Source organism: Electrona antarctica, assembly GCF_951216825.1.
Source record: "Electrona antarctica genome assembly, chromosome: 10".
Classification (NCBI taxonomy): domain Eukaryota; kingdom Metazoa; phylum Chordata; class Actinopteri; order Myctophiformes; family Myctophidae; genus Electrona; species Electrona antarctica.
In genome coordinates this window covers 46,699,017-46,724,398 of record NC_136791.1, presented here as the reverse complement: position 1 = coordinate 46,724,398, position 25,382 = coordinate 46,699,017, and the positions used below count along the sequence as shown (strand labels likewise).

At 42.3% G+C, this 25,382-nt stretch overlaps 3 protein-coding genes across 3 annotated transcripts; 1 reads left to right on the top strand and 2 right to left on the bottom strand.

Moving 5' to 3' along the window:
• The first annotated feature begins 4,224 nt into the window (after nucleotides 1-4,224).
• Nucleotides 4,225-8,138, top strand: LOC306930860 (uncharacterized protein). The gene is made up of 7 exons (XM_079511956.1): nucleotides 4,225-4,338; nucleotides 4,436-4,501; nucleotides 4,581-4,652; nucleotides 4,757-4,828; nucleotides 5,384-5,461; nucleotides 6,239-7,508; nucleotides 7,665-8,138. The coding sequence occupies exons 1-7, from the start codon at nucleotides 4,290-4,292 to the stop codon at nucleotides 7,840-7,842; spliced, it is 1,785 nt and encodes a 594-aa protein (XP_079368082.1). The 5' UTR covers nucleotides 4,225-4,289; the 3' UTR covers nucleotides 7,843-8,138.
• Nucleotides 8,139-14,240: 6,102 nt separating this feature from the next.
• On the bottom strand, nucleotides 14,241-20,987 carry LOC306931549 (uncharacterized protein). Its single transcript, XM_079512957.1, has 6 exons — nucleotides 20,559-20,987; nucleotides 19,470-19,579; nucleotides 18,915-19,053; nucleotides 17,194-17,388; nucleotides 15,931-16,651; nucleotides 14,241-15,259 (listed from the first exon to the last, which is right to left on the bottom strand). The coding sequence occupies exons 1-6, from the start codon at nucleotides 20,919-20,921 to the stop codon at nucleotides 14,853-14,855; spliced, it is 1,935 nt and encodes a 644-aa protein (XP_079369083.1). The 5' UTR covers nucleotides 20,922-20,987; the 3' UTR covers nucleotides 14,241-14,852.
• A 901-nt stretch (nucleotides 20,988-21,888) lies between these two features.
• LOC306931371 (exocyst complex component 1-like) lies at nucleotides 21,889-24,534 on the bottom strand (the record flags this gene model as incomplete). Its single annotated transcript, XM_079512747.1, has 1 exon — nucleotides 21,889-24,534. The coding sequence occupies one exon, from the start codon at nucleotides 24,532-24,534 to the stop codon at nucleotides 21,889-21,891; it is 2,646 nt and encodes an 881-aa protein (XP_079368873.1).
• Between the last annotated feature and the right edge of the window lie 848 nt (nucleotides 24,535-25,382).

The following is a 25,382-nucleotide window of genomic DNA, read 5'->3' as shown; positions in this document are numbered from 1 at the left end:
TGATTTCTTAGAATGAAGTTAATACAAAACAAGACCTATTTCATTAAGAATGCGCTCTTGCTGCCGTTGGATATTGATCGCTTGGAATCACAGTTGTCAGTGTGCGTGGAGACAGACAGAGACGTCACGTCAATACTAGATTATATAGTTGGATTATAGTACCCCGAACGTTCGCCGCTCTGCGTGGAGCAGACTTTTCATTCTGTGTGGATTATGAGGAACTTTAAAAGACTCTATAGTCGCGTGCACGTGAGAAGAGGAACGACGCGGGTGCTATTCATAATACTGTGGGCGAGCGGTAGCGTGCCGCTAGCGCCGTATGAACTCTGTTTATTGTTTATATTTGATATTGTTTCCCAAAGTGAACTGTGTATGTTGCTTGCCATTTTGTTTCGTCAATATCCTTTTGTGGCTTCTACATAAAATGCCACAGAGTTAAAACGATGATCCCGTTGTTTTTTCCTTTAGCAATAATTATCCTTTCAATGTCAAAGGCAGATTGTTACAATGTATTTACGCATGCACGCACGCACGCACGCACGCACGCACGCACGCACGCACAAATCAATGATTCAGCTTATTTTTACACAATAATAATGTATATAATACTATAACATAATAATATTTACAGTAAGTTTACAAAGTCTGTTTTTATCTGATGTGTTCAGATTCCTGCATGCCTGTTCTTTGTATTTATTATCCAGTCAGTTTAACATGATGAAGAGTTGTTGTTAAAACACAGTTGAACTCTCTTTATGTATAGTAAGCGATGACGCTAAACGGTACCTCAGCAAGGAGACAGCAGAGCAGAAGGATAGAAGACAGAGATCAGCTCATGTGTATGGTAAGTAGGATAAAAAACAGACTCAACGAAAACTAGATGTTAAACTTTATTAATATACTTATATTATATTTAGTGACAGTCACAATTATGATCACGCACACATGCGCGCGCGTGCGTGCGTGAGCACGCACGCACGCACACTATGCAGTGTTGATTTTAACAGCAAATTTTGATTTTACTTTTAGTCATAGTCTCTTAATTAGATTTAATTTAGTTTTAGTCACATTTTAGTCAACTGTAATGTTTTAGTGTTAGTCTAGTTTTAGTCGAATAAATATAATACGATTTTAGTCAACTAATCTACAATACAGTAGATTTAGTCGACTAAAATGTATTTCGGCTGGCCTTGAGGCCATCGTAATGACTGAATTTACACTTGCAACAAAGTGTAAAACATTTTAGTCTACTTTTTATTTGTTCACAAAATTGTCATTTAGTCTTAGTCTTAGTCATCATAGCTTCATTTAGTTTCCATTTCTTATTAGTTAGTGAAAAAAGGTAGTCTACGAAAAAAAATTGTCACAGTATTAGTCGACGAAATCAAGGCACGCACGCGCGCACGCACGCGCGCACGCACGCGCGCACGCACACACACACACACACACACACACACACACACGTTTGTATTACTATAATTTTGCGGACAATAACGTTTTTAGACAGTGTTTGTGTTGTCGTTGTTCTCACAACGTGTCGTGCTGAGACACTGTTACGACCTTATATGGAGTCTAGAGGCTTAAGGAGTAACACATATAGCTAGCAAGGAACCAAACCAGAGTAGCAAAATAATAATTGACATTTATTAGAAATAATGGATCTTTACAGTATCTGAAGAATAGGGGGAGCATAAATCTTCGGGGTGGCCAAAGCCAACACAACAAACAAAACCCCGCCCTACCTGAAAAGGAAATCCTAAAACTACTCCAAAACAAATTACAAGTCTATGCTCCCTGACTAAATAAAAACAGAGTAAAAAAAGGGAGACAAAAGAAAAATGGCAGCACACCCTTACCTGCTTCCCTTTTGATTTGGATTGACACTCAAGAAATGTTTTGACATTTCTTGACTACAAGATAGCTTATAGCTATAGTCTGAACTTTAAACACTAAGTAAATAAAGTTACCTTATTAAGCACACAGCAGAATATGGCAAGGCACACAGCCTACAGACTCAACAGGGATGAAATGCTAGCTACACACAAAGGATTCAGCACATGGAGGTGACGGATGGCAAATGGGCTGAAGTGGTGTTCAGTGTATAATGACTGGCTGATTAGGAGATGAGGCCCAGGTGTGTCTCCAAACACCAAACCACTCCTCCAATCTCCACTTGACTCCACCCTCCAATCACCATATAGGGCACAGAAATCACAGGAATCAGTCAAGAGGGTTAAAACACAATAAGAGGCCACATAGGGCCATAACAGACACGTTGTGAGCTTGTAGATCTGATGTTTTCAGTGCACGACACCGGCGGTGTGCGATTAAGTTTAAATCCTAAACCTCTAAATGTCTCATCTTTTGACCTTAAACCCAACCTACATCTTTTCCTATAATTCTATGCCTTACCCCCCAAATAATTTGTAACCATAAAATAAAACATTTTGCTTGTGAAGTCCTGGAAAATGGTCCTCAATCATAATAATTTCCTCAAATTATACTACGTCGAACGTTTGGCCCTCATATAAGTAGAGTAATACAAGCACACACGCACTCGCGCACGCACGCATGCATGCATGCACGCACGCACGTGCACACGCACGCACACACGAGAAGTTAAACTGTCTGTGATTCATCTAAACTTATGTTCTTTATGTTCTATAAAAGCAAGACTACTGGAAATGACCAAGATCCAAGACCAAGAACTGAAGAACAGTAATAAACTACTGACAGAAAAAGACCAAGAACTGAAGAACAGTAATAAACTACTGACAGAAAAAGACCAAGAACTGAAGAACAGTAATAAACTACTGTTGGAAAAAGTCCAAGAACTGAAGAACAGTAATAAACTACTGACAGAAAAAGACCAAGAACTGAAGAACAGTAATAAACTACTGACAGAAAAAGACCAAGAACTGAAGAACAGTAATAAACTACTGACAGAAAAAGACCAAGAACTGAAGAACAGTAATAAACTACTGACAGAAAAGCACCAAGAACTGAAGAACAGTAATAAACTACTGACAGAAAAGGACCAAGAACTGAAGAATAGTAATAAACTAATGACAGAAAAGGACCAAGAACTGAAGAACATTAATGAACTACTGACAGAAAAAGATCAAGAACTGAAGAACAGTAATAAACTACTGACAGAAAAAGACCAAGAACTGAAGAACAGTAATAAACTACTGACAGAAAAAGACCAAGAACTGAAGAACAGTAATAAACTACTGACAGAAAAGCACCAAGAACTGAAGAACAGTAATAAACTACTGACAGAAAAGGACCAAGAACTGAAGAATAGTAATAAACTAATGACAGAAAAGGACCAAGAACTGAAGAACAGTAATAAACTACTGACAGAAAAAGACCAAGAACTGAAGAACAGTAATAAACTACTGACAGAAAAAGACCAAGAACTGAAGAACAGTAATACACTACTGACAGAAAAAGACCAAGAACTGAAGAACAGTAATAAACTACTGACAGAAAAAGACCAAGAACTGCAGAACAGTAATAAACTACGGACAGAAACAGACCAAGAACTGAAGAACAGTAATAAACTACTGATAGAAAAAGACCAAGAACTGCAGAACAGTAATAAACTACGGACAGAAACAGACCAAGAACTGAAGAACAGTAATAAACTACTGACAGAAAAAGTCCAAGAACTGAAGAACAGTAATAAAGTACTGAAAGAAAAAGACCAAGAACTGAAGAACAGTAACAAACTACTGACAGAAAAAGACCAAGAACTGAAGAACAGTAATAAACTACTGACAGAAAAAGACCAAGAACTGAAGAACAGTAATAAACTACTGACAGAAAAAGACCAAGAACTGAAGAACAGTAATAAAGTACTGAAAGAAAAAGACCAAGAACTGAAGAACAGTAACAAACTACTGACAGAAAAAGACCAAGAACTGAAGAACAGTAATAAACTACTGACAGAAAAAGACCAAGAACTGAAGAACAGTAATAAACTACTGACAGAAAAAGACCAAGAACTGAAGAACAGTAATAAAGTACTGAAAGAAAAAGACCAAGAACTGAAGAACAGTAACAAACTACTGACAGAAAAAGACCAAGAACTGAAGAACAGTAATAAACTACGGACAGAAACAGACCAAGAACTGAAGAACAGTAATAAACTACTGACAGAAAAGGACCAAGAACTGAAGAACAGTAATAAACTACTGACAGAAAAAGACCAAGAACTGCAGAACAGTAATAAACTACTGACAGAAACAGACAAACAACTGAATCAGAGAGATGAAGAGCTGAAGATGAGGAAAAGGGAATGGGATGATGTCATCTCTGAAAACAAACAGCTTGGTGAGAATTGGATTATCTCATCTCTCTTGTTTATTTTGATCAGTGGTTCATTCAATACTGAATACTATCTAAGTACATCTTCATCCTGTCATTGCAGCTCAGCAGATCTGTGATCTGAAGACAGGTTTAGAGAAACTGAAGACTGAATCAGACCAAAAGACTGGTCAGTAAACTGAAATACATTTCCTCATGTATGACATTATAACATTAGTAAGTTGATAAATAGTTGTCTTGTCTTTTAGAGAGTGAGTATACCTCTACAGCAGGCCCCAAGCGACCAATCAGGAGATGGAGCATCAACATTCCTCCAGGAAGTTAGTTGACAAAAATACATCCAGTGTCGTTTCATAGCCCAGTAACACCTTTCTGTTTTTCTTACTATATTGTCAATACATTGACTGTTGATGTTGTGTTGCAGAGCATGGAGAGAACACAGACTCCACTCTTCCACTGAGGAGGACACGCAGTATGTATTGGCTTCCTCCAGACAGTGAGTCCATGTTACTCTTTCAATTTGTGTTCAAGATTTATTATTCATAGTCATGCATTCAGTTTCTTAGCCTGCCTTTAAAATGTGTTATAAATTAAACTCTTAACTTTCAATGCTTATACTCATTGGCAACATTTACCTAGGGGTTGCTGGCTTATGTAAATCCATACGCAGGATTTCACCACAAGGACTGGCGAGGATTTTTTTTGTATTTCTTTCTTTTAGACAGGCTATTATAATTCTAATCACTGTCATGGTTGATTCTATCAATGAGCATTTTCGCCTTTCACTCTCCTTGGTGAGCAATCCACCTGGACTGTGTGGTTGATGTGTGTGTTGTGTTGCAGTGGGTTAGGGTTCCATCTGGACTGTGTGGTTGATGTGTGTGTTGTGTTGCAGTGGGTTAGGGTTCCATCTGGACTGTGTGGTTGATGTGTGTGTTGTGTTGCAGTGGGTTAGGGTTCCATCTGGACTGTGTGGTTGATGTGTGTGTTGTGTTGCAGTGGGTTAGGGTTCCATCTGGACTGTGTGGTTGATGTGTGTGTTGTGTTGCAGTGGGCGCAGAGACCACAGATGAAGTCGTCTCTCTACCAGTGATGAAGAGGAGACGCAGTAAGGCTCCACCTCCGGATAGTAAGTAGGCCTATTATGATGCTTTTTCAAATAGTCTAGCAAGGAACATTATACGTGTTCATCTGACAACATTAAACTATACAAGGTTTAAACAGTCATTAAATGTAGCCTACGTATAACCTTGGTGTATGGATTTAAGAGACAATGGAATAATATGCCTATAACCTTTTTCTCTTTTGTTCCAGTTTTCTTTTCCAAGAGTACCACAGACGAATAACAGTCTAAGTCCACACTATTGATCCATAATATATAAATGATAGATAAGGGTTCAGGACAAAGAGGCCTTTTCATGGAGGGGTCAGTCTGAAATTTGGACTTAGACTGTTTTTCGTCTGTGGTACTCAATTGTCCATGTGCATTGGTAAATAAATGGTAAATGGTGCATTTATATAGCGCCTTTATCCAAGGAGCTTTACATAGATTGTGCATTACATTACATTACATTCACCCATTCACACACACATTCACACACCGATGACGGGGGAAACCATGCAAGGCACCAACCTGCACATCGGGAGCAATTAGGGTTTCAGAGTCTTGCTCGAGGACACTTTGACACTAACTCTGGGGGAGCCGGGGTTCGAACTGGGAACCTCCCGGCTCCCGGCCATGCATTGTGTTCCCAGGACAGCAATTATGAATATTTCACAGGATTCTATGAACAATGTTTTCTGGGACACCACAATTGTCTGTGATAACGTATAGGTATACTGTATTGTTTAGTTTGTACTGTATATGGTGTAGTTTCATAATTTATTCCATTGTTTTGCGTTTCAGTGGCAGAAGACAACACTTTGGACTCACCAGTGTCTCCCTCCATGTCTGAGCTGAGACTGGTGCTACTGGGGAGGACTGTAGCTGTGAGGAACGCAGCAGGAAACACCATCCTGGGCAAGGAGGTGTTTGGCGCCGAGGCCAGCTCCTCTGACCTGAGCCAGAGGAGTAGGAGGAGAGAGGGGGACGTCTGCGGGAGACGGCTGGTGCTGGTGGACCTCTCTGGACGCTCACTGGAGGACACGAGGCAGGATGCGGGGCTGTGCGTACGTCTGTCCGCCCCGGGTCCCCAGGCCTTCCTCCTGGTCATACCGGCGGAGGCCTCCGGAGAAGAGGCGAGAGGGACGATGGAGAAGATGCAGGAGGCGTTTGGAGAGAGCTGCTGGGAACACAGCATGGTCATCCTTATCCGCGCAGACGGCGTGCGAGAGCAGAGTGCTGAGGAGTTCCTCCATGCAGGCAGTCGGGAACGTCGGCAGCTTGTAGAGAAATGTGGGAACAGGTGCCACGTCCTCAACGTTACGGACGGCAGCGATGCTGGTCAGGTCTCACAGCTGCTGGAGAAGATAGAGAGAATGGTGGCAGGAAACACAGAGAGCTTCTACAGCACTCAGACCTACCAGGAGGTAGAGGCCCAGGTCAGAGAGATGGAGAGAAAGATCCAGAGAGACTTGGAGGAGAGGAGACACGTGCAGGAGCAGGAGATGAGGGAGAGGTTTGAGGAGGAGCTTAAGGACTCTCTGAGGAAGATGGAGGGATCCATCCATGAGCACGAGGGGGACATCAGGAAGATCGACCATCGAACGAGTGAATTGGAGAGACAAGTGAGGGAGGAGAGGGACGAAGAGAAGAAAAGAGAGCTGGAAGGAGAGCTGAGGAGGGAGTCTGAGAGAAGAGAGGAGACGGAGAGAAAGCTGGAGAGGTTTAGAGCAAAGAGAGAGAATGAGAGGGAAGAGAGGGAGGAGAGACACAGACGGGACATCGAGGAGATGAGAGAGACCTACGAAGCAGAGGCCAGAGTGGAAACAGAGAGAAACCTGATGAAGGTTCTCCTGCCTGAGATCCAGAGGAGCATCATGATCTCCAACACCAAGATGCAGAGAGAGTTTAACAGACAGCTGGAGGAGAAGAACAGAGAGATGACGACACTGAGACAAACGTTAAAGGAGAGCCACAGCCATTATTCAGTACTAGAGGAGGTTTATCACAACTCACTGGAAATACGCCTGAAGGTACTGGACAGACTGCCCCCAGGAGTTGAAGGGCAGTACTTGTGAGGGGAGAGAGGGAGGAGAGACACAGGCAGGACGTAGAGGAGATGAGAGAGACCTACGAAGCAGAGGCCAGAGTGGAAGCAGAGAGAAACCTGATGAAGGTTCTCCTGCCTGAGATCCAGAGGAACATCATGATCTCCAACACCAAGATGCAGAGAGAGACGGCTGGAGGAGAAGAACAGAGAGATAAGGGAACTACACAAACTTTGTTCAGCGTTGAAGGAGAACCTGAACATACTGGAAAAGAGAGACAACATACCAGTAGAAAGAACATGTGAGATAGAAGAAAGGAAAGGAGAGTCATGGACATGGTGGATGAGATACATGGAATAGCTCTAATTAGCAACACTCACCTGTAGGAGACACATGCAGGATCAGGAGATGAGGGAGAGGTTTGAGAAGGAGCTTAAGGACTCTCTGAGGAAGATGGAGGGATCCATCCAAGTGCACAAGGGAGACATCAGGAAGATTGACTGTTGAACGGGGGAATTGGAGAGACAATTGGGGGAATGCATTACGTTTAAACAAACAGTCTGCATGTAAATACTGCTTGTAAGTAATTAGCTGTTGCAGTTTCTTCTAATTCATGTTATGGTGGGGATGATGATGATTAAACTTTACTTTGTGTTCAGTCACATATTCATTGTTGATAGCTTTTGTTTTATGGACATAGATTACCCAGGCGGCATGTGGATACTGTATGTAATATACATTTTCTAAGGATGCACGATTAATCGGTAGCATAATCGGAAACGGTCATAAAAATGTCATATCGGAATCGGAACGGTCTCAAAATAATACAGATTATTTCATCGGTTTTCTTTTTACCAGCTAAATTGTTTTTAAATTAAAAATGAAAAAAATCATCAATGAGTTCAATATAAATCAAAAGTGTCTACCTCTAGTCTAGAACAAAAGCCAAATCAAATATGATGTAAAATCTTAAGTAATCCTAAGCAAAAATAAACGTTTCTTTTTCTACATTTAATTTGTGTACTCATCTCATTCAGTAGTCATTCAGTTGTGAAAACAAACACTTGGAAAAAAGGCTCTTTATTGATTGATTTAATACTTTATTAACAGGCTTTGGGCCAAGCCCCCCTAGGGCCTAGGCTTGTGTCCATTGTGGTCCTCTGTATAATATCGGAATCGATCAGAATCGGTATCGGCAGATATGACCCTGCAAATAACCGGAGATCAAATATCGGTCATATTTCATAATCGTGCACCCCTAACATTTTCATATTCGCTGTGGTTAGTCTGTAAATACCTCAATCCCAAAACTGTTGTGGATGCTGACTAATGTTCAGTGTACTGACATGACATAATTCGAGTGTACACTACGCTCTACACTTCTACAGTATCCAGATGTAATGATGTATACAGTACAACTGTATGTCTTCCTTACTTCTTGGTTCTTCAGTTCTTGGAAACACTGCTGGGGCAAAGTAAACACTTTATATTAAACACTTGTTCCTAACTAGTGTTACTTTGTGTTCAGTCACACACTTTGAGTCAGTAAGTGTACTCGTTCCTTTTTGGCGACACTGCCATTTGAACAAAGACAGTTTATTTGGACTGTAAAATGCTGAACAAAGGCTCAATTGTTTTTGTTTTGTTCAAAGCACACATGAATGACTTACAGTACATTCAGCTGCACAGGCAGCGAAAGACAATTGATGTGATTCATTCTGTATTTAAACAAAATGGTTGTAATGTGATGCATTTGTATCATGTGCCTGTTATGGTCCAAAGGAACAGCATGTACATATTAGTAATATGGTGGTGAAAGCATATGAAAATACTTTGTGAATAGGCCTACTTCTGTACTGTGAATCTATTTAGGGGTGCAACTTAAACAAATTGATTTAATCGATTAAAAATTATAATCGATACGTACATAAATGAATCTATTAATAATCAATCCCTATTTTATAGGCAAAACATTTCAAATAAAAAAATATATATATATCCGACTTGATCTAAACTACAAGGTTACAAGTCACAACGCATTGCATCGCTGTTGTGCAACGAAATATACAATAACAATTAAGCTGTTAATTGATATATTAAACGATTGATTAGTTGATAATCGAGCCACCCTACATCCATTCAGATCAGCTTTTTTCACAGCCAATCAGGGAAAGTTGAGTGACGGACGGTGTAAAACAACCAACTCCACACAACTTTGTGAACAATTGCTCCAAAAGCAGCAGAAAAGAAGAAGAGCAGATCAGGAGATCTGACGGAGCCTCAGCTCAGCACATTCAACCCTGATCCATCATTAGTCCTCTGTCTCAGCCGTTCACACCCTTTTTCAGCTCGAGTCCAGAGTGACTGAGACCCACAAGAGAAATTTGGTGTCTCCCCACATGAAGAACCACATGTAAATTAACGTCCTGCTTGAACATATATACTATATATACAGCACCACACAAAAGCATCAAAAGTAGCAGATCCACAAGCTTGAAATGCATGTTTGAATTTGAAGCTATGGTTTTGGATATGAGGTAACCTCCAGACTTACAACAATACATTATGAAGCCCTGCATGCACAACGGGGCCTCAAGCCAAGTTTAGGCTGGTCTGGTGCATCTCAGGAGCAGGACTGGTATATAGTGGAAGGAAGGCACTGGAGCAGACTCAGACAATTAAAGACCTTTATTCACAGCTAGGGTGCAGGTAAAAGAGTTGCAATACTGTATTGACATGTAAGATATGTTCCTTCCACTTTATGAAGCCTTATTTTTTCACAACGCATTGCTTTAGCAACACGTTGTGAACTTTAAGTTGTGCATTTGCTATTTACACTATTTACTAGTTGAACAAGTTTTTAAATGTTTGTATTTTCCTTGCAAAATGTTTTTGGGTTTTTCTTCGCCGTCTTAATTGTTCTAGAACAATTAAAGACGGCGAAGAAAAACCCTAAAACTAAAAAAGAAAATCCAGAAGAGCTCTTCCTCCTCTATCAGCCTGGGCACACTTGAACTTCTATGCGCAGCCAAAGGAAGTCTTTTGCGTCATTTCCGGGTTTTTAGACAGCTGCGGTGGATGGAAATTAAGCTCCACCCACGCGGCAGAATGCCAAAAAAGCTTGCCCCAGGCAAGCTTTTCCGGGAATCTGGAAAACCCGGAAATGACGCAAAAGACAGCTTCTTTTGTCCGCGCATGGAATCTTAGGTGTGCCCAGAGTGACCCTTTGTCTATCCCTGTTCTCCTCTGCCTTCTGCTCATCCCTCCTCTGCACATGTCCAAACCATAGACATAGAAAAATAGTCCAAACCATAGACATAGAAAGGTAGACGCCTCTTCCGGCTCTGGGGCGAATGCTCTCAAGTGAGGGCAAGCTTCCGTGTTGGTGCTCAAGGAACGTAATGGAAGGAAGGGACGTCGCCATGTCCATATGACTCAATTGCCCATTTGCAGACCGCGGCCATGTTTCCATCAGTTTGGAAGCACTCGTTTTCAGTAAAGCAGTGTCTGCCTCTCGCATTATGTGCTAATTCAAAACAGGTGGTACACAGGGCAGTTGAGTGATATCTAACGAGCACTTCCAAACTCCAGCACTTTGAAAAAGAATCACCTGCAAGGACACAAAGTAGCTCATAACATGTATACAGTGGATTTTTATAAAACAAAAAAATAAAAAAAGAGAATAATTCAAGCTTTCCGTACAGCTGCAATGTTGGTGAGTTTGACGTTGTTTAATACAATCAGATAGGACTTTTTTGTTTGGATGAATGGGCTGCCTATGGAAGTTGCACCTAGGTAGCACCTTGCCATTAACTTATATGGTAAGATGGCCGCAGTCTGCATATGGAGAATGGGAGCCAGGCCTGGACTGGCCACTTGAAGTACAGGGCAAATGCCCAGTGAGCCGCCCAATGAGTGGGCCGCCCCCCCTTGCTTTAATATTATTTTTACATGGATATTTTTCAGTAAAAGTGGTGGTATTAAGGTTTATTTGAGTGTGCCTCGACAGAGCGGGGCTGTAGAGTTTCTGCCATCTGCTTGCTGGTTGTGGTGGGGCGGTCTGGGTCAAATTTCAGGGCCGAATTCTTGACCCAGTCCAGCCCTGCCGGTAAGTTAGTTAAATGTCTAAATTAACTGTGCCGAGTCGACAGTCATTGAATTGGGCCATTACTATGTTTGACCGCTAGATGGCGGCCTAAGACCATATAATGCAGCAGTGTGTTGTTAACCAGGCAGACTCGGCAGAGACCAATTATTTGTTTACAAACATTGGGACGGGGAGCGCTGGTTTCAGTCCATTCAACCTCCTCTTGTGACTTGGCTAGTGAGATGCACCCTAGGGTACATTTATAGGCTACTTCAAAGCCCAACAGTGTTGTGCACAGAGAACAGCTGATATACAAGCTCACATCGCATCGCAAATGCGACTGTTGTGAGCGTAGAGGTAGGCGTGCGCGACACCATCGCGGGACGAAGCATACATTATACTTGATGGGCTGCAGGTGCGCGTGCAGCCGTGCACAAATAGGCTCTGCTGCCGTGTTCATGAGCGCACCTCCCGGCCGTTCTTATGACAGCGACTGGAGGTGTGGTTTTGAGGACAACTGTTTTGAATTGCTATTATTGTTCAAACACAACAGAAACCAAGGATTATATATTTCAAGGGCGAGAGATCACAATAAAAATCCTAATCATTCTTCCTCCACACTGGGAGAAAAACAGCATCTGAAAGTTTGATGGGGCATTTTTTACACGTGAGTACAGTTAGAACTTTTCTAGCCCTGATACATGACTGCCATGATAGTCATCATGACGACTATCATGGCAGTCATGTATCAGGGCTAGAACTTTTCCAAATTTGCATCTTATGAGAGGTGGTGTTCTTCTGCTGCCTTTATGCGCGCGCATGCCGTTTCTTATCAGTGTGACGTCGTCTGATAAGGAGTCTATACGGTTACGTTTGCTGTTGTGAATATTCACTGGTTCAATGTGTTTAATTCACATTAGAATTATTATGATATTAATTTTTGTTATGTTTTATGACAATATTAATGTCATTTTATGTTAATTCATCTGGTATTGGCAAATGCAAATCCAATAATCACAAATTATGTGAGATATACTAAAAATGCTTTGTTTTCTCTAAAAGTAGCCTACAATACCAATTTTGCCCATGGAATTATGCGTTTCCATGATGTAGATTTTGTATGAAGATTTGTATATCTAGGCTACATTTCATCGTTCCATCATATATATTTCTATATCTCTTTTATATAATAATTAGTGATGGGAGATTAATCGGCAAACAAATCCTCCGATTAATCGGTCTGTCTTTACAGATAAACATGCCCAAAGTAACAGCTTGAACAGATCTACAAGCTCACAATATTAAATATAAGGTATTAAAGTGAAATATGACTTGCCTAAGACATAAATCTACTCTTGAGTGTCACAAACCGTCCCACTTGAATACAATTAAACAAATGTAATGTTTTTACTACAAAATAATGCAAGTCTTAATTATTGATTTATTGAAATATTTGTAATTAAATCATGTCAACTGGAGAGGAGGCATATGAAAAAGCAATACAATCTAACTCGTTTAGATGCGTCTCCGCTCGTCTAAACCGGTGGTAGGCCTAATATTGAAAGGCAATGAACAGAACCACAGCAAGGAAAGGACAAGACAGACTCACAAGAGCAGGGACGTGCAGAGAGTGTTAGAGGGGCAGGGGCTAAAACCCCGTAAGAGGGCACTCTTGGACAAAAATAGCGAAAATATCAGATCTACAAGTTCACAACGCGTCGCACTGCGAAAGTGCGTGGAAAGGCATGGAAAGGAGTGCCATTTGCATTTCTTTCATTATAGTAAATGCTGCATTCGTGATCTGGAAAGGGCGGTTGTTTTACAGACGGGTAAAAGGGCAGGGGCTGAAGCCCCCTTTGATGTCTATGTGTGCACGTCCCTGCACAAGAGTAATATGACCCACAAGCTGAATGGTGTCAATGGCAAGAAATGATCAAAAGCTTATAGATTGATCTATATATTCCTGGGCCGATACCAAATATTTTGGCTCTTGAGTTAAAATGTTTGGCAACCACTGGATTAGAACACTGAATATCAAGTGTCATCTTTTTTCTTTTACCATAAATTACCATGCACAAACAATACATTTGTTTGTCATCTTTCTTTTGAACCAGAGAAGTAGGTTATACTCAGTGACGTACTGAATAAGATTAGACCTGTGCCCAAATTGAAAAGTACAGACAACTCACCCCGCAATGTCAGAAAGTGAAGACAACTCACCGGGGTGAGTTGTCCGGACTTCCGGGGTGAGCTGTCCGTCTTTTCCCTTTACCAACTCGCCCCAGCGGAAAGTACAGACAACTCACCCCGCCATGTCAGAAAGTGAAGACAACTCACCGGGGTGAGTTGTCCAGTATTCGAACAGTTAAGGCCAGCTTGCCATTGTAAAACATATCACTTCAGACGTCATTAGCAGGAGGCACACTTCATGCACAGAAACATAAGGCACTTTGCACAATGCACATACAAAATCAGGTCTCAAAATACAGCAGTGGATCTGAAACACAATCCAGAAATAAAATCTTAAAATACATTCAAAATGTCACCCGTATAACCCTAAGCACAAAGACTTAAGATCTTTCTCCTGAGAATAGTGCCACATCACCTTGCTATCAATAAAATGTGCTATAACAAGCATTATGGCAATATTCTTTCAGATGCTGTTTTTCTCCCAGTGTGGAGGAAGAATGATTAGGATTTTTATTGTGATCTCTCGCCCTTGAAATATATAGTCCTTGGATTCTGTTGTGTTTGAACAATAATAGCAATTCAAAACAGTTGTCCTCCTCAAAACCACACCTCCAGTCGCTGTCATAAGAACGGGAGGTGCGCTCATGATCACGGCAGCGGTGCCTGTTTGTCCACGGCTGCACGAGCACCTGCAGCCCATCAAGTATAATTTATGCTTCGTCCCGTGATGGTGTTGCGCACGCAGACCTTTACGCTCACAACAGTCGCATCTGTGATGCGATGTGAGCTTGTATATCAGCTGTTCTCTGTGCGCAACACTGTTGCACTTTGAAGTATAAATGTCTCCTAGGGTGCATCTCACTAGCCAACTCACAAGAGGAGGTTGAATGGACTGAAACCAGCGCTCCCCAAAACAACAGGTTTGGAGATCTGTTGGGAATTTATTACATGAAACACCGTGCGCCCAGTCCCAATGTTTGTAAACAATGAATTGGTCTATAGGCTGCCGTGAGTAAAAATCCATGAAGACATACAAACTGTCAATAGGTTCAACACATTCCATACATATAGTTGACTGAATTATACATATGAATTATATCCATCCATGAATTTGTGATGGTGATTTGCTCCCGCTTCCGCTCTTTCCTCCACCACCAGTTCCCTCTTCTTCCTTACAGCTGTGACAGTCGGAGATGTTGCAGGTGATCACTGCAGAGGGGTGACACAGTATTGGCTGGTTCCCCTCGCTCGGTCCACCCTGACCTGGATAAGAGCCATCATCTTCTTCATCAACGCTCTCCTCAAACGAATACCGGACGTTCTGTAGGGCTAGCACATTGTCCTCTTCATCCTTCTCACCTGCTCTCTTTTTTTCTTCATTCTTTGTCTCCCCATCTCTTCTCCTCGATGCTTTTTTCCCTTGGTGGATGTGACCTATTCTCTGTGCAAGATCTTCCTCTTCTATGGAACTCCTGGAGGGTTGTTCTTTGCTGGACAGACCTGCAGCAGACAGAATATGGACTTTAGACCTGACGTCGAAATAAAAATAAATGTCTTCTGAAAGAATATATATTCACGAAAGATTTCCACGAAAGCATTTTCTAGATTTTTCAAAAATAGCTATAAAGTATAGCATAATGCTTAGTTAAAACACCAAAAGGGGTTCCCGTCCAGAATGGTTTAAAAGGTGAAACTTATTTGCCTTTTTGCACAGGCACAAAATGTTGATTTGTATGTATTGTACAGTAATACAAAATGTATTATTTTTGTGTCACAAAGCCAGTATGCCTATGAAAACAGAACACAACCTAAAAACGTGCTATTTACACGATTCAGTTGCTTAATATTTACACAAAATGTAACCCCACTTCCCAGATGTTACAGATGTCTCTCTCCCTAACCACACCAAAGGGTCGACTCGAGACGGTTTTAGCGTTGTCCCTGAGGTGTGATTATGTCCTGTTGCACGTTGACGTGCGTCGTCCCTAGCGATTCAACGCATGGAATTCAATGGCCCAAACCACACCAAAGGGTCGAGTTGGTTTTAGCGTTAACTCCTTGCAACCGTTAGGCTTTAAAGCCTAATTTATACTTTGTCGAATTTAAAATCGTGAATTTAAATCGTGGTTGTAAAATCTGTTATTTCCGGTTAACTATGAATTAGACTTTACCTCCTGAAGACTGGTCCCCTCTCCTTGCTACAGCCCTGGGAAGAGGCTCTGGTCTGTGATCTTCAGACTTCAGAGTCTTGTCTTCTGAGGTCTGTGCCTGTGTTGCCCCAGCTCTCAGTGTAATGTGCATAGAAATGGCAGCAGGACCACTAAGATCACTTTCAGAAGAGACACCAACCGTTCTGCTTTTATCACTGCTGCTGGTGGTATCACCACCAGCTCTGCTCTTATCACTGCTGCTGACATTACTATTACTCTTACCACTATTTTTCCTATCAACACTTGCAACTTGGTTGCCTGCTTTGCAGCCATCGGCATTAATGTCGCTGTGCATTTTACTGGCTTTGCTATCACTTCTACTAGTCGTGGTAGTTGTGGTAACATCATTACCAGTTACATTATCAGCTTCATCGACACTATCAACACTAGCAGCTTTGACGTCATTAGCATGATCGCTACTAGCGATGTCGGCAGTCTTACTACCACTACCCTTATTATCAGTCTCCACAGCGACAGCTTTAACACCGTTACTGCTGCTGCTTCCTGTGCGTGTTTTGTTTCGTAGAAGAGGTCGACCCCTGATGGCCAGGTCAGGGTAGTTCCTCTGCATCTCCAAGATGGATCTGTCCTCGTTGAGGACAGACCTGGTGGAGGACATTGCTGCAGATCCCTGCCGCAGCCTAGGTTTGACTTTAGGCTTCGCCTCCAGAGAGAGAGGTTCCTGGAAAACCCAAACACAATATCTGTTTATAATATGTATTACCTATCATGTTTATTCTGTTACATCATTTCCATTGTACTGCATATAATATCACATAATAAACACAAAAATCATACTTTATATACTTTCTGTGAGCTCATTATTGTTTGGTGGAAGCTACAGTGTTGTACATAGAAAGTAAATATCCACTAATATTCTAATTGCTTCAAAAGAGGACCTTTTCCATGACATTACTCCTGAAATCATATGGTTTCAAATATGGTTCATAACAACATACTGTATGAAATGACGTTCCTGTCTCCCTCCATTGTTTAAAGGAGTAGTTCACCCCCCAAACATACTGTTGTTTTTTGTTTTGTTTTTTCTCCGTCGCATTCCTAAGCAAGCCAACTCGGCCATCAAATTATTGGCTAAGGAATGTGACAAAAACAAATCCATAAATTGGGGTGTGTAATTTATAGAAAATAAGTAATTAATTTGGGTGAACACAATGGAACGTGTTTTACTTATTTATTTGTAAATTTATTTATATGTTCTCACACCTGTGAGGCCTGGTTGGGCTCCTTCCTGCTCGAGTTGACCTCTTCCTTGTTCTCCTCCTCCATCTCCTCTTCCTCTCTTATCTGGTCGTTCTCTTGTCCAGCTGTTGTTGTCGTCTCTGAAGGCAGTCCTAAGGACTCTTCCGTGTGGCTGCCGCCATGATGCCTGGCTCTCCCCTGAAGAATCTCTGCCCAGTCCTGCCATGTCAATTTAACAATGGTTATGATGTGACTGCCGGAATGCGGAATCAAACAAGGCGGGCACACAGACAGGCAGATCCAGTTTTAAAATCGGGGGAAAGCATCAGTGTCATTTTAGATTTTATCTATAGAGGGTATGCGTGTGACATCATCATCAAACCAGGAAGTTATGCAGGAACGCCTACTGAGTGGCAAAAAACTACTTTCTGGCCTTGACAGCCCATACATCCACACAGAAAAGTCTTATCTGATTGCATTAAACAACATTAAACAATGTTAAACTCACTTTGCCTGTTGCTTTGCCACTCGATTTGCCACTTGATGTGTCATTCACTTTAAGCATGCGCATACTCTCTATACGTAGCAACTTAAGTTTTCAGAAAACTTTTTGGATTTAGAACAGTGGTTCTCAAACATAGCAGATATACGTACAAGCTCACTTGTATAAGCTTGTACATCTGCTATTTATGAAAAGTCTTGAAAATCACACCCGTGTGAACTGAGTGGTGCAAGGTCTTATATAGTCTGATCAGCTATGTCAGTGACGTCACACACTAACCATAGTAACCATGCTCACCTTTGCACGGACAGGTACAGGTACACAAACATACAGACAAAGCTGGTTGTTGGAGTGGTTTGCACCACTCAAAAATGTGTGAAGTGAGGGGCGCTAATATATTAAAGTCTAACTCATGTTGATTAGGTGATGTAATGGTGATGTAAAACAAACCGTGCCAACACAGACATTAAACGCCATTAACAATAAAGAGACAATATGACGTAAACGACACATTATCATGTAAATGTTCCCTTTATTGTCAATGTGTTTAGTGTTTACTAAACAAACTTTGAACTAAAGACAAACATTAAACCTGTGTATAGGGGCTCCTCAAAAATCACACCCATGTGAAGTGAAGGGCGCTCTTATCATCTTACAACATCGAGGAGGGAATTGGGTTTTTGAGTGGTGTAAACCACTCCTACAACTGGCTTTGTTAGTGCAGAAAAAATGAGCATGGTTGCTATGTTCACCCTGTTCACCCGGGTGTGATTTCATTACGTCAGACATGATTTCATTACGTCAGACAGGCTAAGACCTTACACCACTCAGTTCACACGGGTGTGCTTTTTAATTTTACGTGTAACCTCTATTAATCTAAAGTCTAACTCATGTTGCTATGATTAGTTGATGTAATGATGACGTAAAACAAACTGTGTCAAAACAAACATTCAATTCTCTGTATTGTTAATGGGATTTAATGGTTGCGTTAGGGACAAAACAAACATTAATTTCTCTTCATTGTCAGTTGCCGTTCATTGCCGTTTTTAAACCCAACACAAATCTTCTCTTCTGGGGGTCCCTGGCGGGAAACATTCCCAGATGGGGAGTCTGTGGTGGGCCAAATACATATCAATTTGGAAGTCCTTGGCAAGAAAAAGGGTTTGAGAACTACTGATTTAGAAAGCATTTTCAGAATGGGCCCCAGGTCTCAATGGGATATAAAGGCCCCCAGTTACTGTACCTGTGGTCCTTGTTGAGCCTGCTCTGTGAGCCTCAGGATGTGCTGACATTCCAGCCGGGCCAACAGCAGCTCAAAGCCCAGCGCCATAGCTCTGTCAGGATCAGCCTCCTCACTGAGTCTGTACTGCAGGCTGCTGGTCCTATACAGCAAAACACAATGTAACTGCACTAGACTGGTACCAGTGTTGTGATTTAGTTTTAGTCATAGTCTTTTGAATATACATTTTAATTTAGTTTTAGTCATATCTGAAATGTTTTAGTGTTACCCATTTTGGGCGGGAACCCCTTTTGGTGTTAGCATTATGTTATGCTTTAGCTATTGAAAAATAGCAGATCTACAAGCTCATAGCGCGCCACCGAGTGGCGCGCTACGAGCTTGTAGGTCTGCTAATTTTGAAAAATCGAAGAACGACTGACATAGAAACATAGCTTTTTCAGAAAACTGTCAGGATGTAGAAGACATTTTTAGAATCTGATCTCAGGTCAAAATGGGTTAAGTGCAGTCTTTCACGTGACAGATTTCTTCAAAGGCTGTGTGTAATGAACTTTGTCCTACCTTTGTTGTGTGTCTGTATCAGGCAGGTAGCCTATTAAAGCCAGGAGTGACTGGATGGTGGAGTTGCTGAGAACAGGCAGGAGACTGTAGACAAATGCACCTGTACAGGTCTGACAGAGAAGAACAGCATTTTATTAAACGTTACGGACGTCTGGTTGTTTTTTTTGTACTGTTTTCTCTGGTCTTAAATGAAAGAAAGCTGTCTGCTGCCTATGAGTAGAAAATGAATTCCTCTGGTTTATGACCAGAGGAATTCAATTAGCTAAATCTGGAAATTTAAAATATCAAAAATACATGTCAGTGAATCAAGGGCGGGGGATGGCCAAATTTCCCTCAGTTCCTGAAATGTTTAGAAAATACTACAAGGTTTCTTTTCCGACAATACTATTAGATGGCTTGTATGTAGGCCTACATAGTTTAATTAATAACAATGGACTCATGATTATGAGATAATGCTGTGTGTGTCCAGGAGTTTCCCCTTTGCACTCCATGGTGCCAGTAAACATGCAGGAAGTGTCAAACATTGGCCAGTAAGTAAGATAAGATAAAACTATAGAGTATAGACAGCCTACATTATGATGCAGCCTATGTACAATAATCTATCCAAAAGTAGACTCATTTTACATCAGCGCCTTTTAACTGCAACATTTTAAAGTGATAATCATCACATTATGCATCATCATTCATTTCAATCCAATATCCAAAATAGGTATCCAATCTATACTGTCTACATTAAGTAGGCTATACAAAATAATTACTTCTACCAAGAAAAAAAAAGAAAGGAATAGAAGGAAAGAATGAAACAAAACAAAAACGTTCGACAATTAAATAACAAATTACCGGTATTTGAAAACTTTAGTTATAGTTACTTTATTGAATTTGATTGTAAAACAAACATTTACCACTTCATCCCTTCGCCGCTATTTCAAAATTATAGCCTAAACTATAATCTCAGTATCTCACAGTTGTGAGCTTGATCTGCTATTGACATAATAGAATAGTTAACTTGTGAAATGGGACATTCTGCATAATGAGTAGGCCTATAACAAAACAAAAAAGTTCGACAAATACATAGCTTGATGATCGAACCTTTAGGGTCTTGAATTCTTTCTTCCACGGATAGAGGAACAAGTTGACGCAGAGCCGCTCCAGGACTTCTGCCGCTTTGATGAAGCCCTTCAAGTATCTTCTACAGTCTCTGGCAGCGGCAGCTTCACTTGTTCCCTCGCAGACGATCTGATAGAAGGGCAAAGTTTCGAATCTTTCCCTCGGTTCGGTTTCTTCCGACAGCAAAAACTGCACAGCTTTCGTTATCAGCCGGGCGTCATTACAAACTTTCCCGTGATCCTCGCTCCAAGTGTGACTGTAATATTTGATATAATCGTCTAAAATCTCTTTGCGAGACATGATCCCCGGCTGTTCGTCGCCCCCCTCCGCCGGTCCGTTTTTCATGGTTTTATCAGAGAGAACGCTAATCCTGGCGTCGGCTCTGTATTATAAAAGCATGCCGAATCAATGAGGAAGTGAATGCAACAGTGGGTGTACTGTTAATGTGACAACATTATGAGAAGAATGCTGTTTGACGAGGCGACTCCTCCTGTAATATTAGTTCTGTCAGTAGATGGTGGTAGAGAGCTGTTATGACAAAGGCCTACCCTGCCACAGACTGTAGCCTATACAATAATGTCCAACATTACATAGGCAAACACAACTACACAAGACATAAGTGCAGTCATTATAAATGTACTAATAGTAATACAGTTACCTCCTAAATCGTTATTTCCATCCCGAGCCTTTGGCCTGGCAGAGGGAACAATACCCAATTTATTTCCTTACACCCAGAATTCCTTCTATATAGCCACACCAAATTTAAATCAATATTATAGAAATGATAAACAGCAAATACAGTTCACAGTCAAGAAATGACAGCATTTCTTCCAAGTCTTTGTTCCCTTCTCTCTTCCTCACCTAATTTTAAACTCAGTGGCCTGAAAGCAATGCATTATCATGTTTGAGTAGTGTCTTCAACTAGAGCAGTGGTGGCCGAACAGTTTGCGGAGCGGTCTTGATAACGGAAGGTCGCCAGTTCGAATCCCCGGACCGGCACGTTAAAATGACCACCTCTGAAGTGCCCTTGAGCAAGGCTCAACCCCTACCATGAAATGCTCTATGAGCAGGGTGTGGCTGTAAACAAGCATCTCAAGCTTAGTCCACTTCCCTGGGTAAACAAAGAACTTTGCTTAGCAGTGGTTCCCAAACCATTTAGCTCAAGGCCCAAAAGAGAAATGAGGCGTTTGCCCGGCCGGGCGGGTCCGCAACCCACAAACTGGTCCCGACCCAGTGTTTGGGAAGCAGTGAATTAGAGCGCTAGTCTGATTATTTTGCTTGAAATGCATGGATGTGTTAAAAAGTGGCTAGCCTAATGAGACTGGGCGATGCAAGAGAAGTACTCCTGGATGTCTTGGATAGTAAAGTCCATGGTGATTTCAAATTCAGGATAACAGCGGCCAATCAGGTCTTCAAAGTGCTTGTATTTACGGATGAACTCCTGCTCCATGGAGCACCACACTACCTGCAGAAGACCCTCCTCTTCACACAGATGTTTGCCCACCTTCTTGTGCAGGTTTTTGAGGCCTTTCTTCACCTCCTTGCCCGGGTACTTCTTGATCACCTTCCGCAGCTCCTGGTTGGTATGCTGGGAGCTCACCTCGTCATGAATCCCCTGTGCCTTAGCCCCTTCAAAGAAGTGATTGAGTTTATCCAGAGGCTGGCCCAGGGAATTGATGACATAGGACTGTAGGTGGTCTGTGTACTTGCACTTCGCCTCACGCTTCTCACTCTCCAGCGAGATGATCTTCAGACGGGACAGAGTTGAGAAGATGTGGTGAAAGTTTTCCATCATCACCACATCCCGCGGTGTCTTCTGGCTTTCATTGGCTACCTTCTCCACATTCATGAAGACGGCCTTAACGAGTTTGATGTAAGCAACGTCCACATCTCCCTGGCCCTCCGTGTTAAGGAAGATTGTTTCAGAGAATTTGGTGAACTCCTCAAACCCTGTGACGAAAGGGAGAATTCCCACCTTGCTTTTCTTGGAAATCCTCACCTCTTCCATTTGTCTTATCTGACCAGAAATGCATTTGTCAAAGTTCCTCTTGACAGTGACGAGGACATTTCTCAGCGTGATGCTGAGGTATGAAGCAGGGTTCACATTCTCAGCCATCCACACGTGGTGATTCATCGTCACCAGCATGTACAGCGAGTGAAAGCTGTCGATCTTGACGGCCATGGCGATGAAGTCGTTGAGCTCTGGCTCAACGCTTTGGAAGATCTTGTTCATCAGACATACCATGTCCATCTCTGATGACAGGGAATGTCTGTATTCTCCCTGAGGAGGAATACATCTAGACTGCACCACTCCATCCAATTCCTCCATTTCTGACCGAGTGAGGGGCAATGATATTGCCGGACGCTGCGGCAGCTTGAAGAAGTTGCAGATGAAGTCCTGTTCTGCGAGACACAGCGCATACAGCTCACTGAGGATCTGCTCGAATATCTTGTCAAACTTTGTGTGTTCGGCTACTTCTATCTCAGACGAGGAGGACTGAGAACATCTGCTGCTGGTGTCCTGCACTGCCAAACTGTTGGGGCTGGACGTCGAGCCTGTCAGCTTCTCAGAGCTGCCGTGGCTTTCCGTTTCTTGTTTGAGTGCACCCCGTTTCTTTGAAAGTGTGGCAAACTTGACTCTTGCCTCCTTGGTAGTACTCGCCATCTTTACCGTGGCGACCTCAAAGAAATATTTGATTTCCCGTTCATATAATCTGGTCATGTAGTCTACATAGGTCCTAGATAGGCCCTCATACTTCTCACAGTGTGTGTTCTTGAGCCATTCCATGAGCTTAGCATAGCGCAGCAGGTCTCTGTGGAGAGGGCTGTGTTTTGGCAGGGTGAGCCCAATGGTGTGGTGGGACAGGGTGGAGCTCTGGCAGTGGCCCCGGTGAACAAACACATTATTGAGGTGATTGGTGAGTCTTTGGGCAAAGGTGTCTCTCAGTTCGCTGAACAGATCCTGCTGTTGTGTCACAGCCGTCAGTTTGTCGTGGCCTGGCTGGAGAGCAATGTTCATGCGCTGCAACAGAGCTTCAGAGGCGTTGATGCAGGCCTCGATGCCTTTAGGGGAGGACAGGTCTCCCTCCCGTAATGCCATGACGTGTTCCTCTGATAGGTCCATGTAGTTCACCAGGAACTGGATCTCCTCCAGCAGCTTGCTGCTGTTGGTGTTGCCGGTTTGGACGAGGCGGTTGCTCAGGGACATCTGATCCATCTGATCCTTGATGTTCTGCAACATCTCATCATAGCTGCTCAGCTTGCCCTCGATGTCGTCCACCTTGGCCAGCGCCTCATCCAGGATCTGCATCAGGCTGTTCACCTGGTTATCTGATGCTGTGATGGACTCAATGATGGCCCCATCTAGCATCTGCAGCTCGCTGGTAAGATTTCCGGCGAAAGCCTCGGCATTGGAGATGGCGCACTCACACATCTCCATCATGCTCTCGATGTCCTTCTCCTCGCATGCGTTCAGCTCTTGGCAGTCATCCAGAGGGTCCTTGTCGCCCCCGGCAACACTTTGACTGTTGCTGCTTAGTATAGACTCCTCCTCAATCAGGTGAGAACTGACGTTCAGAAACTCCACCTTCTTCAAGTAACTCTGACTGAGCTTCCAGATGCAAGAGATGAAGGCGTCCTTCTCAGCTGTGCTGCTGGCCACCCAACGGTAGACCTTATCAAAATGAAGATTAAAATCTGGGGTTTCCTTGCTTGAATCTATGGAATCCACTGTCGTCAGGCCTTGAAGCTCCCAGGCCATATGTCGCTTGTAGAAGTCCCCTTTGTCAGACTTCTTCACCATAACCACCTTAGCCAGGACAGGCCTCTCTGTTGTAACTGTAGCACACAAGAAGCGGCTCTTCTTCTTTCCTGCCTTGCAAACATTAACAATGCTGAGGAGGCACTCATTGTTGGGTGTGAAGATGTCCCTCTGGAGGGCATCCTTGATGGCTGTCATGATGGATGCTTTACTTTCCATGGCAGAGATAAATACCTTGTTCTTGAAATGTGCTCATATAAAAACGTCCCTCGCCCTGGTCTCGTCGTAAACATTAAACTCAGGATTGAAAGGGATAGACCACACTTTCTCGTAGAACACTTAGTTAAATGTAAAATTAGGAACAAAAATATGAATTCTGAGGGTCAGCTCATGTTCCTCTGAAGCATATATGAGGTTGGTGTATGCATAATCAGACTACTAGCTGTCACCTGTGTTGAATGAACATAAGCTGCTCCTGCAGCAGCTTTTATATGACGTCACCCATGACATCTACCACATAGTTCAGACCTTTTGATTGGTCAATAATATTTCCAATATACCTTTCCAGAGCACCTCATTTACCTTAACAGTGCCTGTTTTAAACATTATGTTATAATTTAGCTATTGAAAAATAGCAGATCTACAAGCTCATAGCGCGCCACCGAGTGGCGTGCTACGAGCTTGTAGGTCTGCTATTTTTGAAAAATCGTTAAAATGTGGCGCAAATCATTGAATATATATTTCAGAGCGAACATTTTTAATGAAAATATTTGCTTCTGGGGGGTCCCTGGAACTACATATTTTGAGATGGGGGTCCGTGGCCCAATAGAGATAATTGTGGGGGTCCTTGACATGAAAAAGGTTGAGCACCACTGACATAGACACATAGGTTTTTCAGAAAAAATTTTAGGATTTAGAAGCCTTTTTTTTATCGACCTCAGTCCAAAATGGGTTAAGCATACTTTGAGCAGTGAGAGACAGAGTACAAGCAGTAGCAGACCAATCTAATATACTATATACATCATGTAGCTATGACACACCAATGT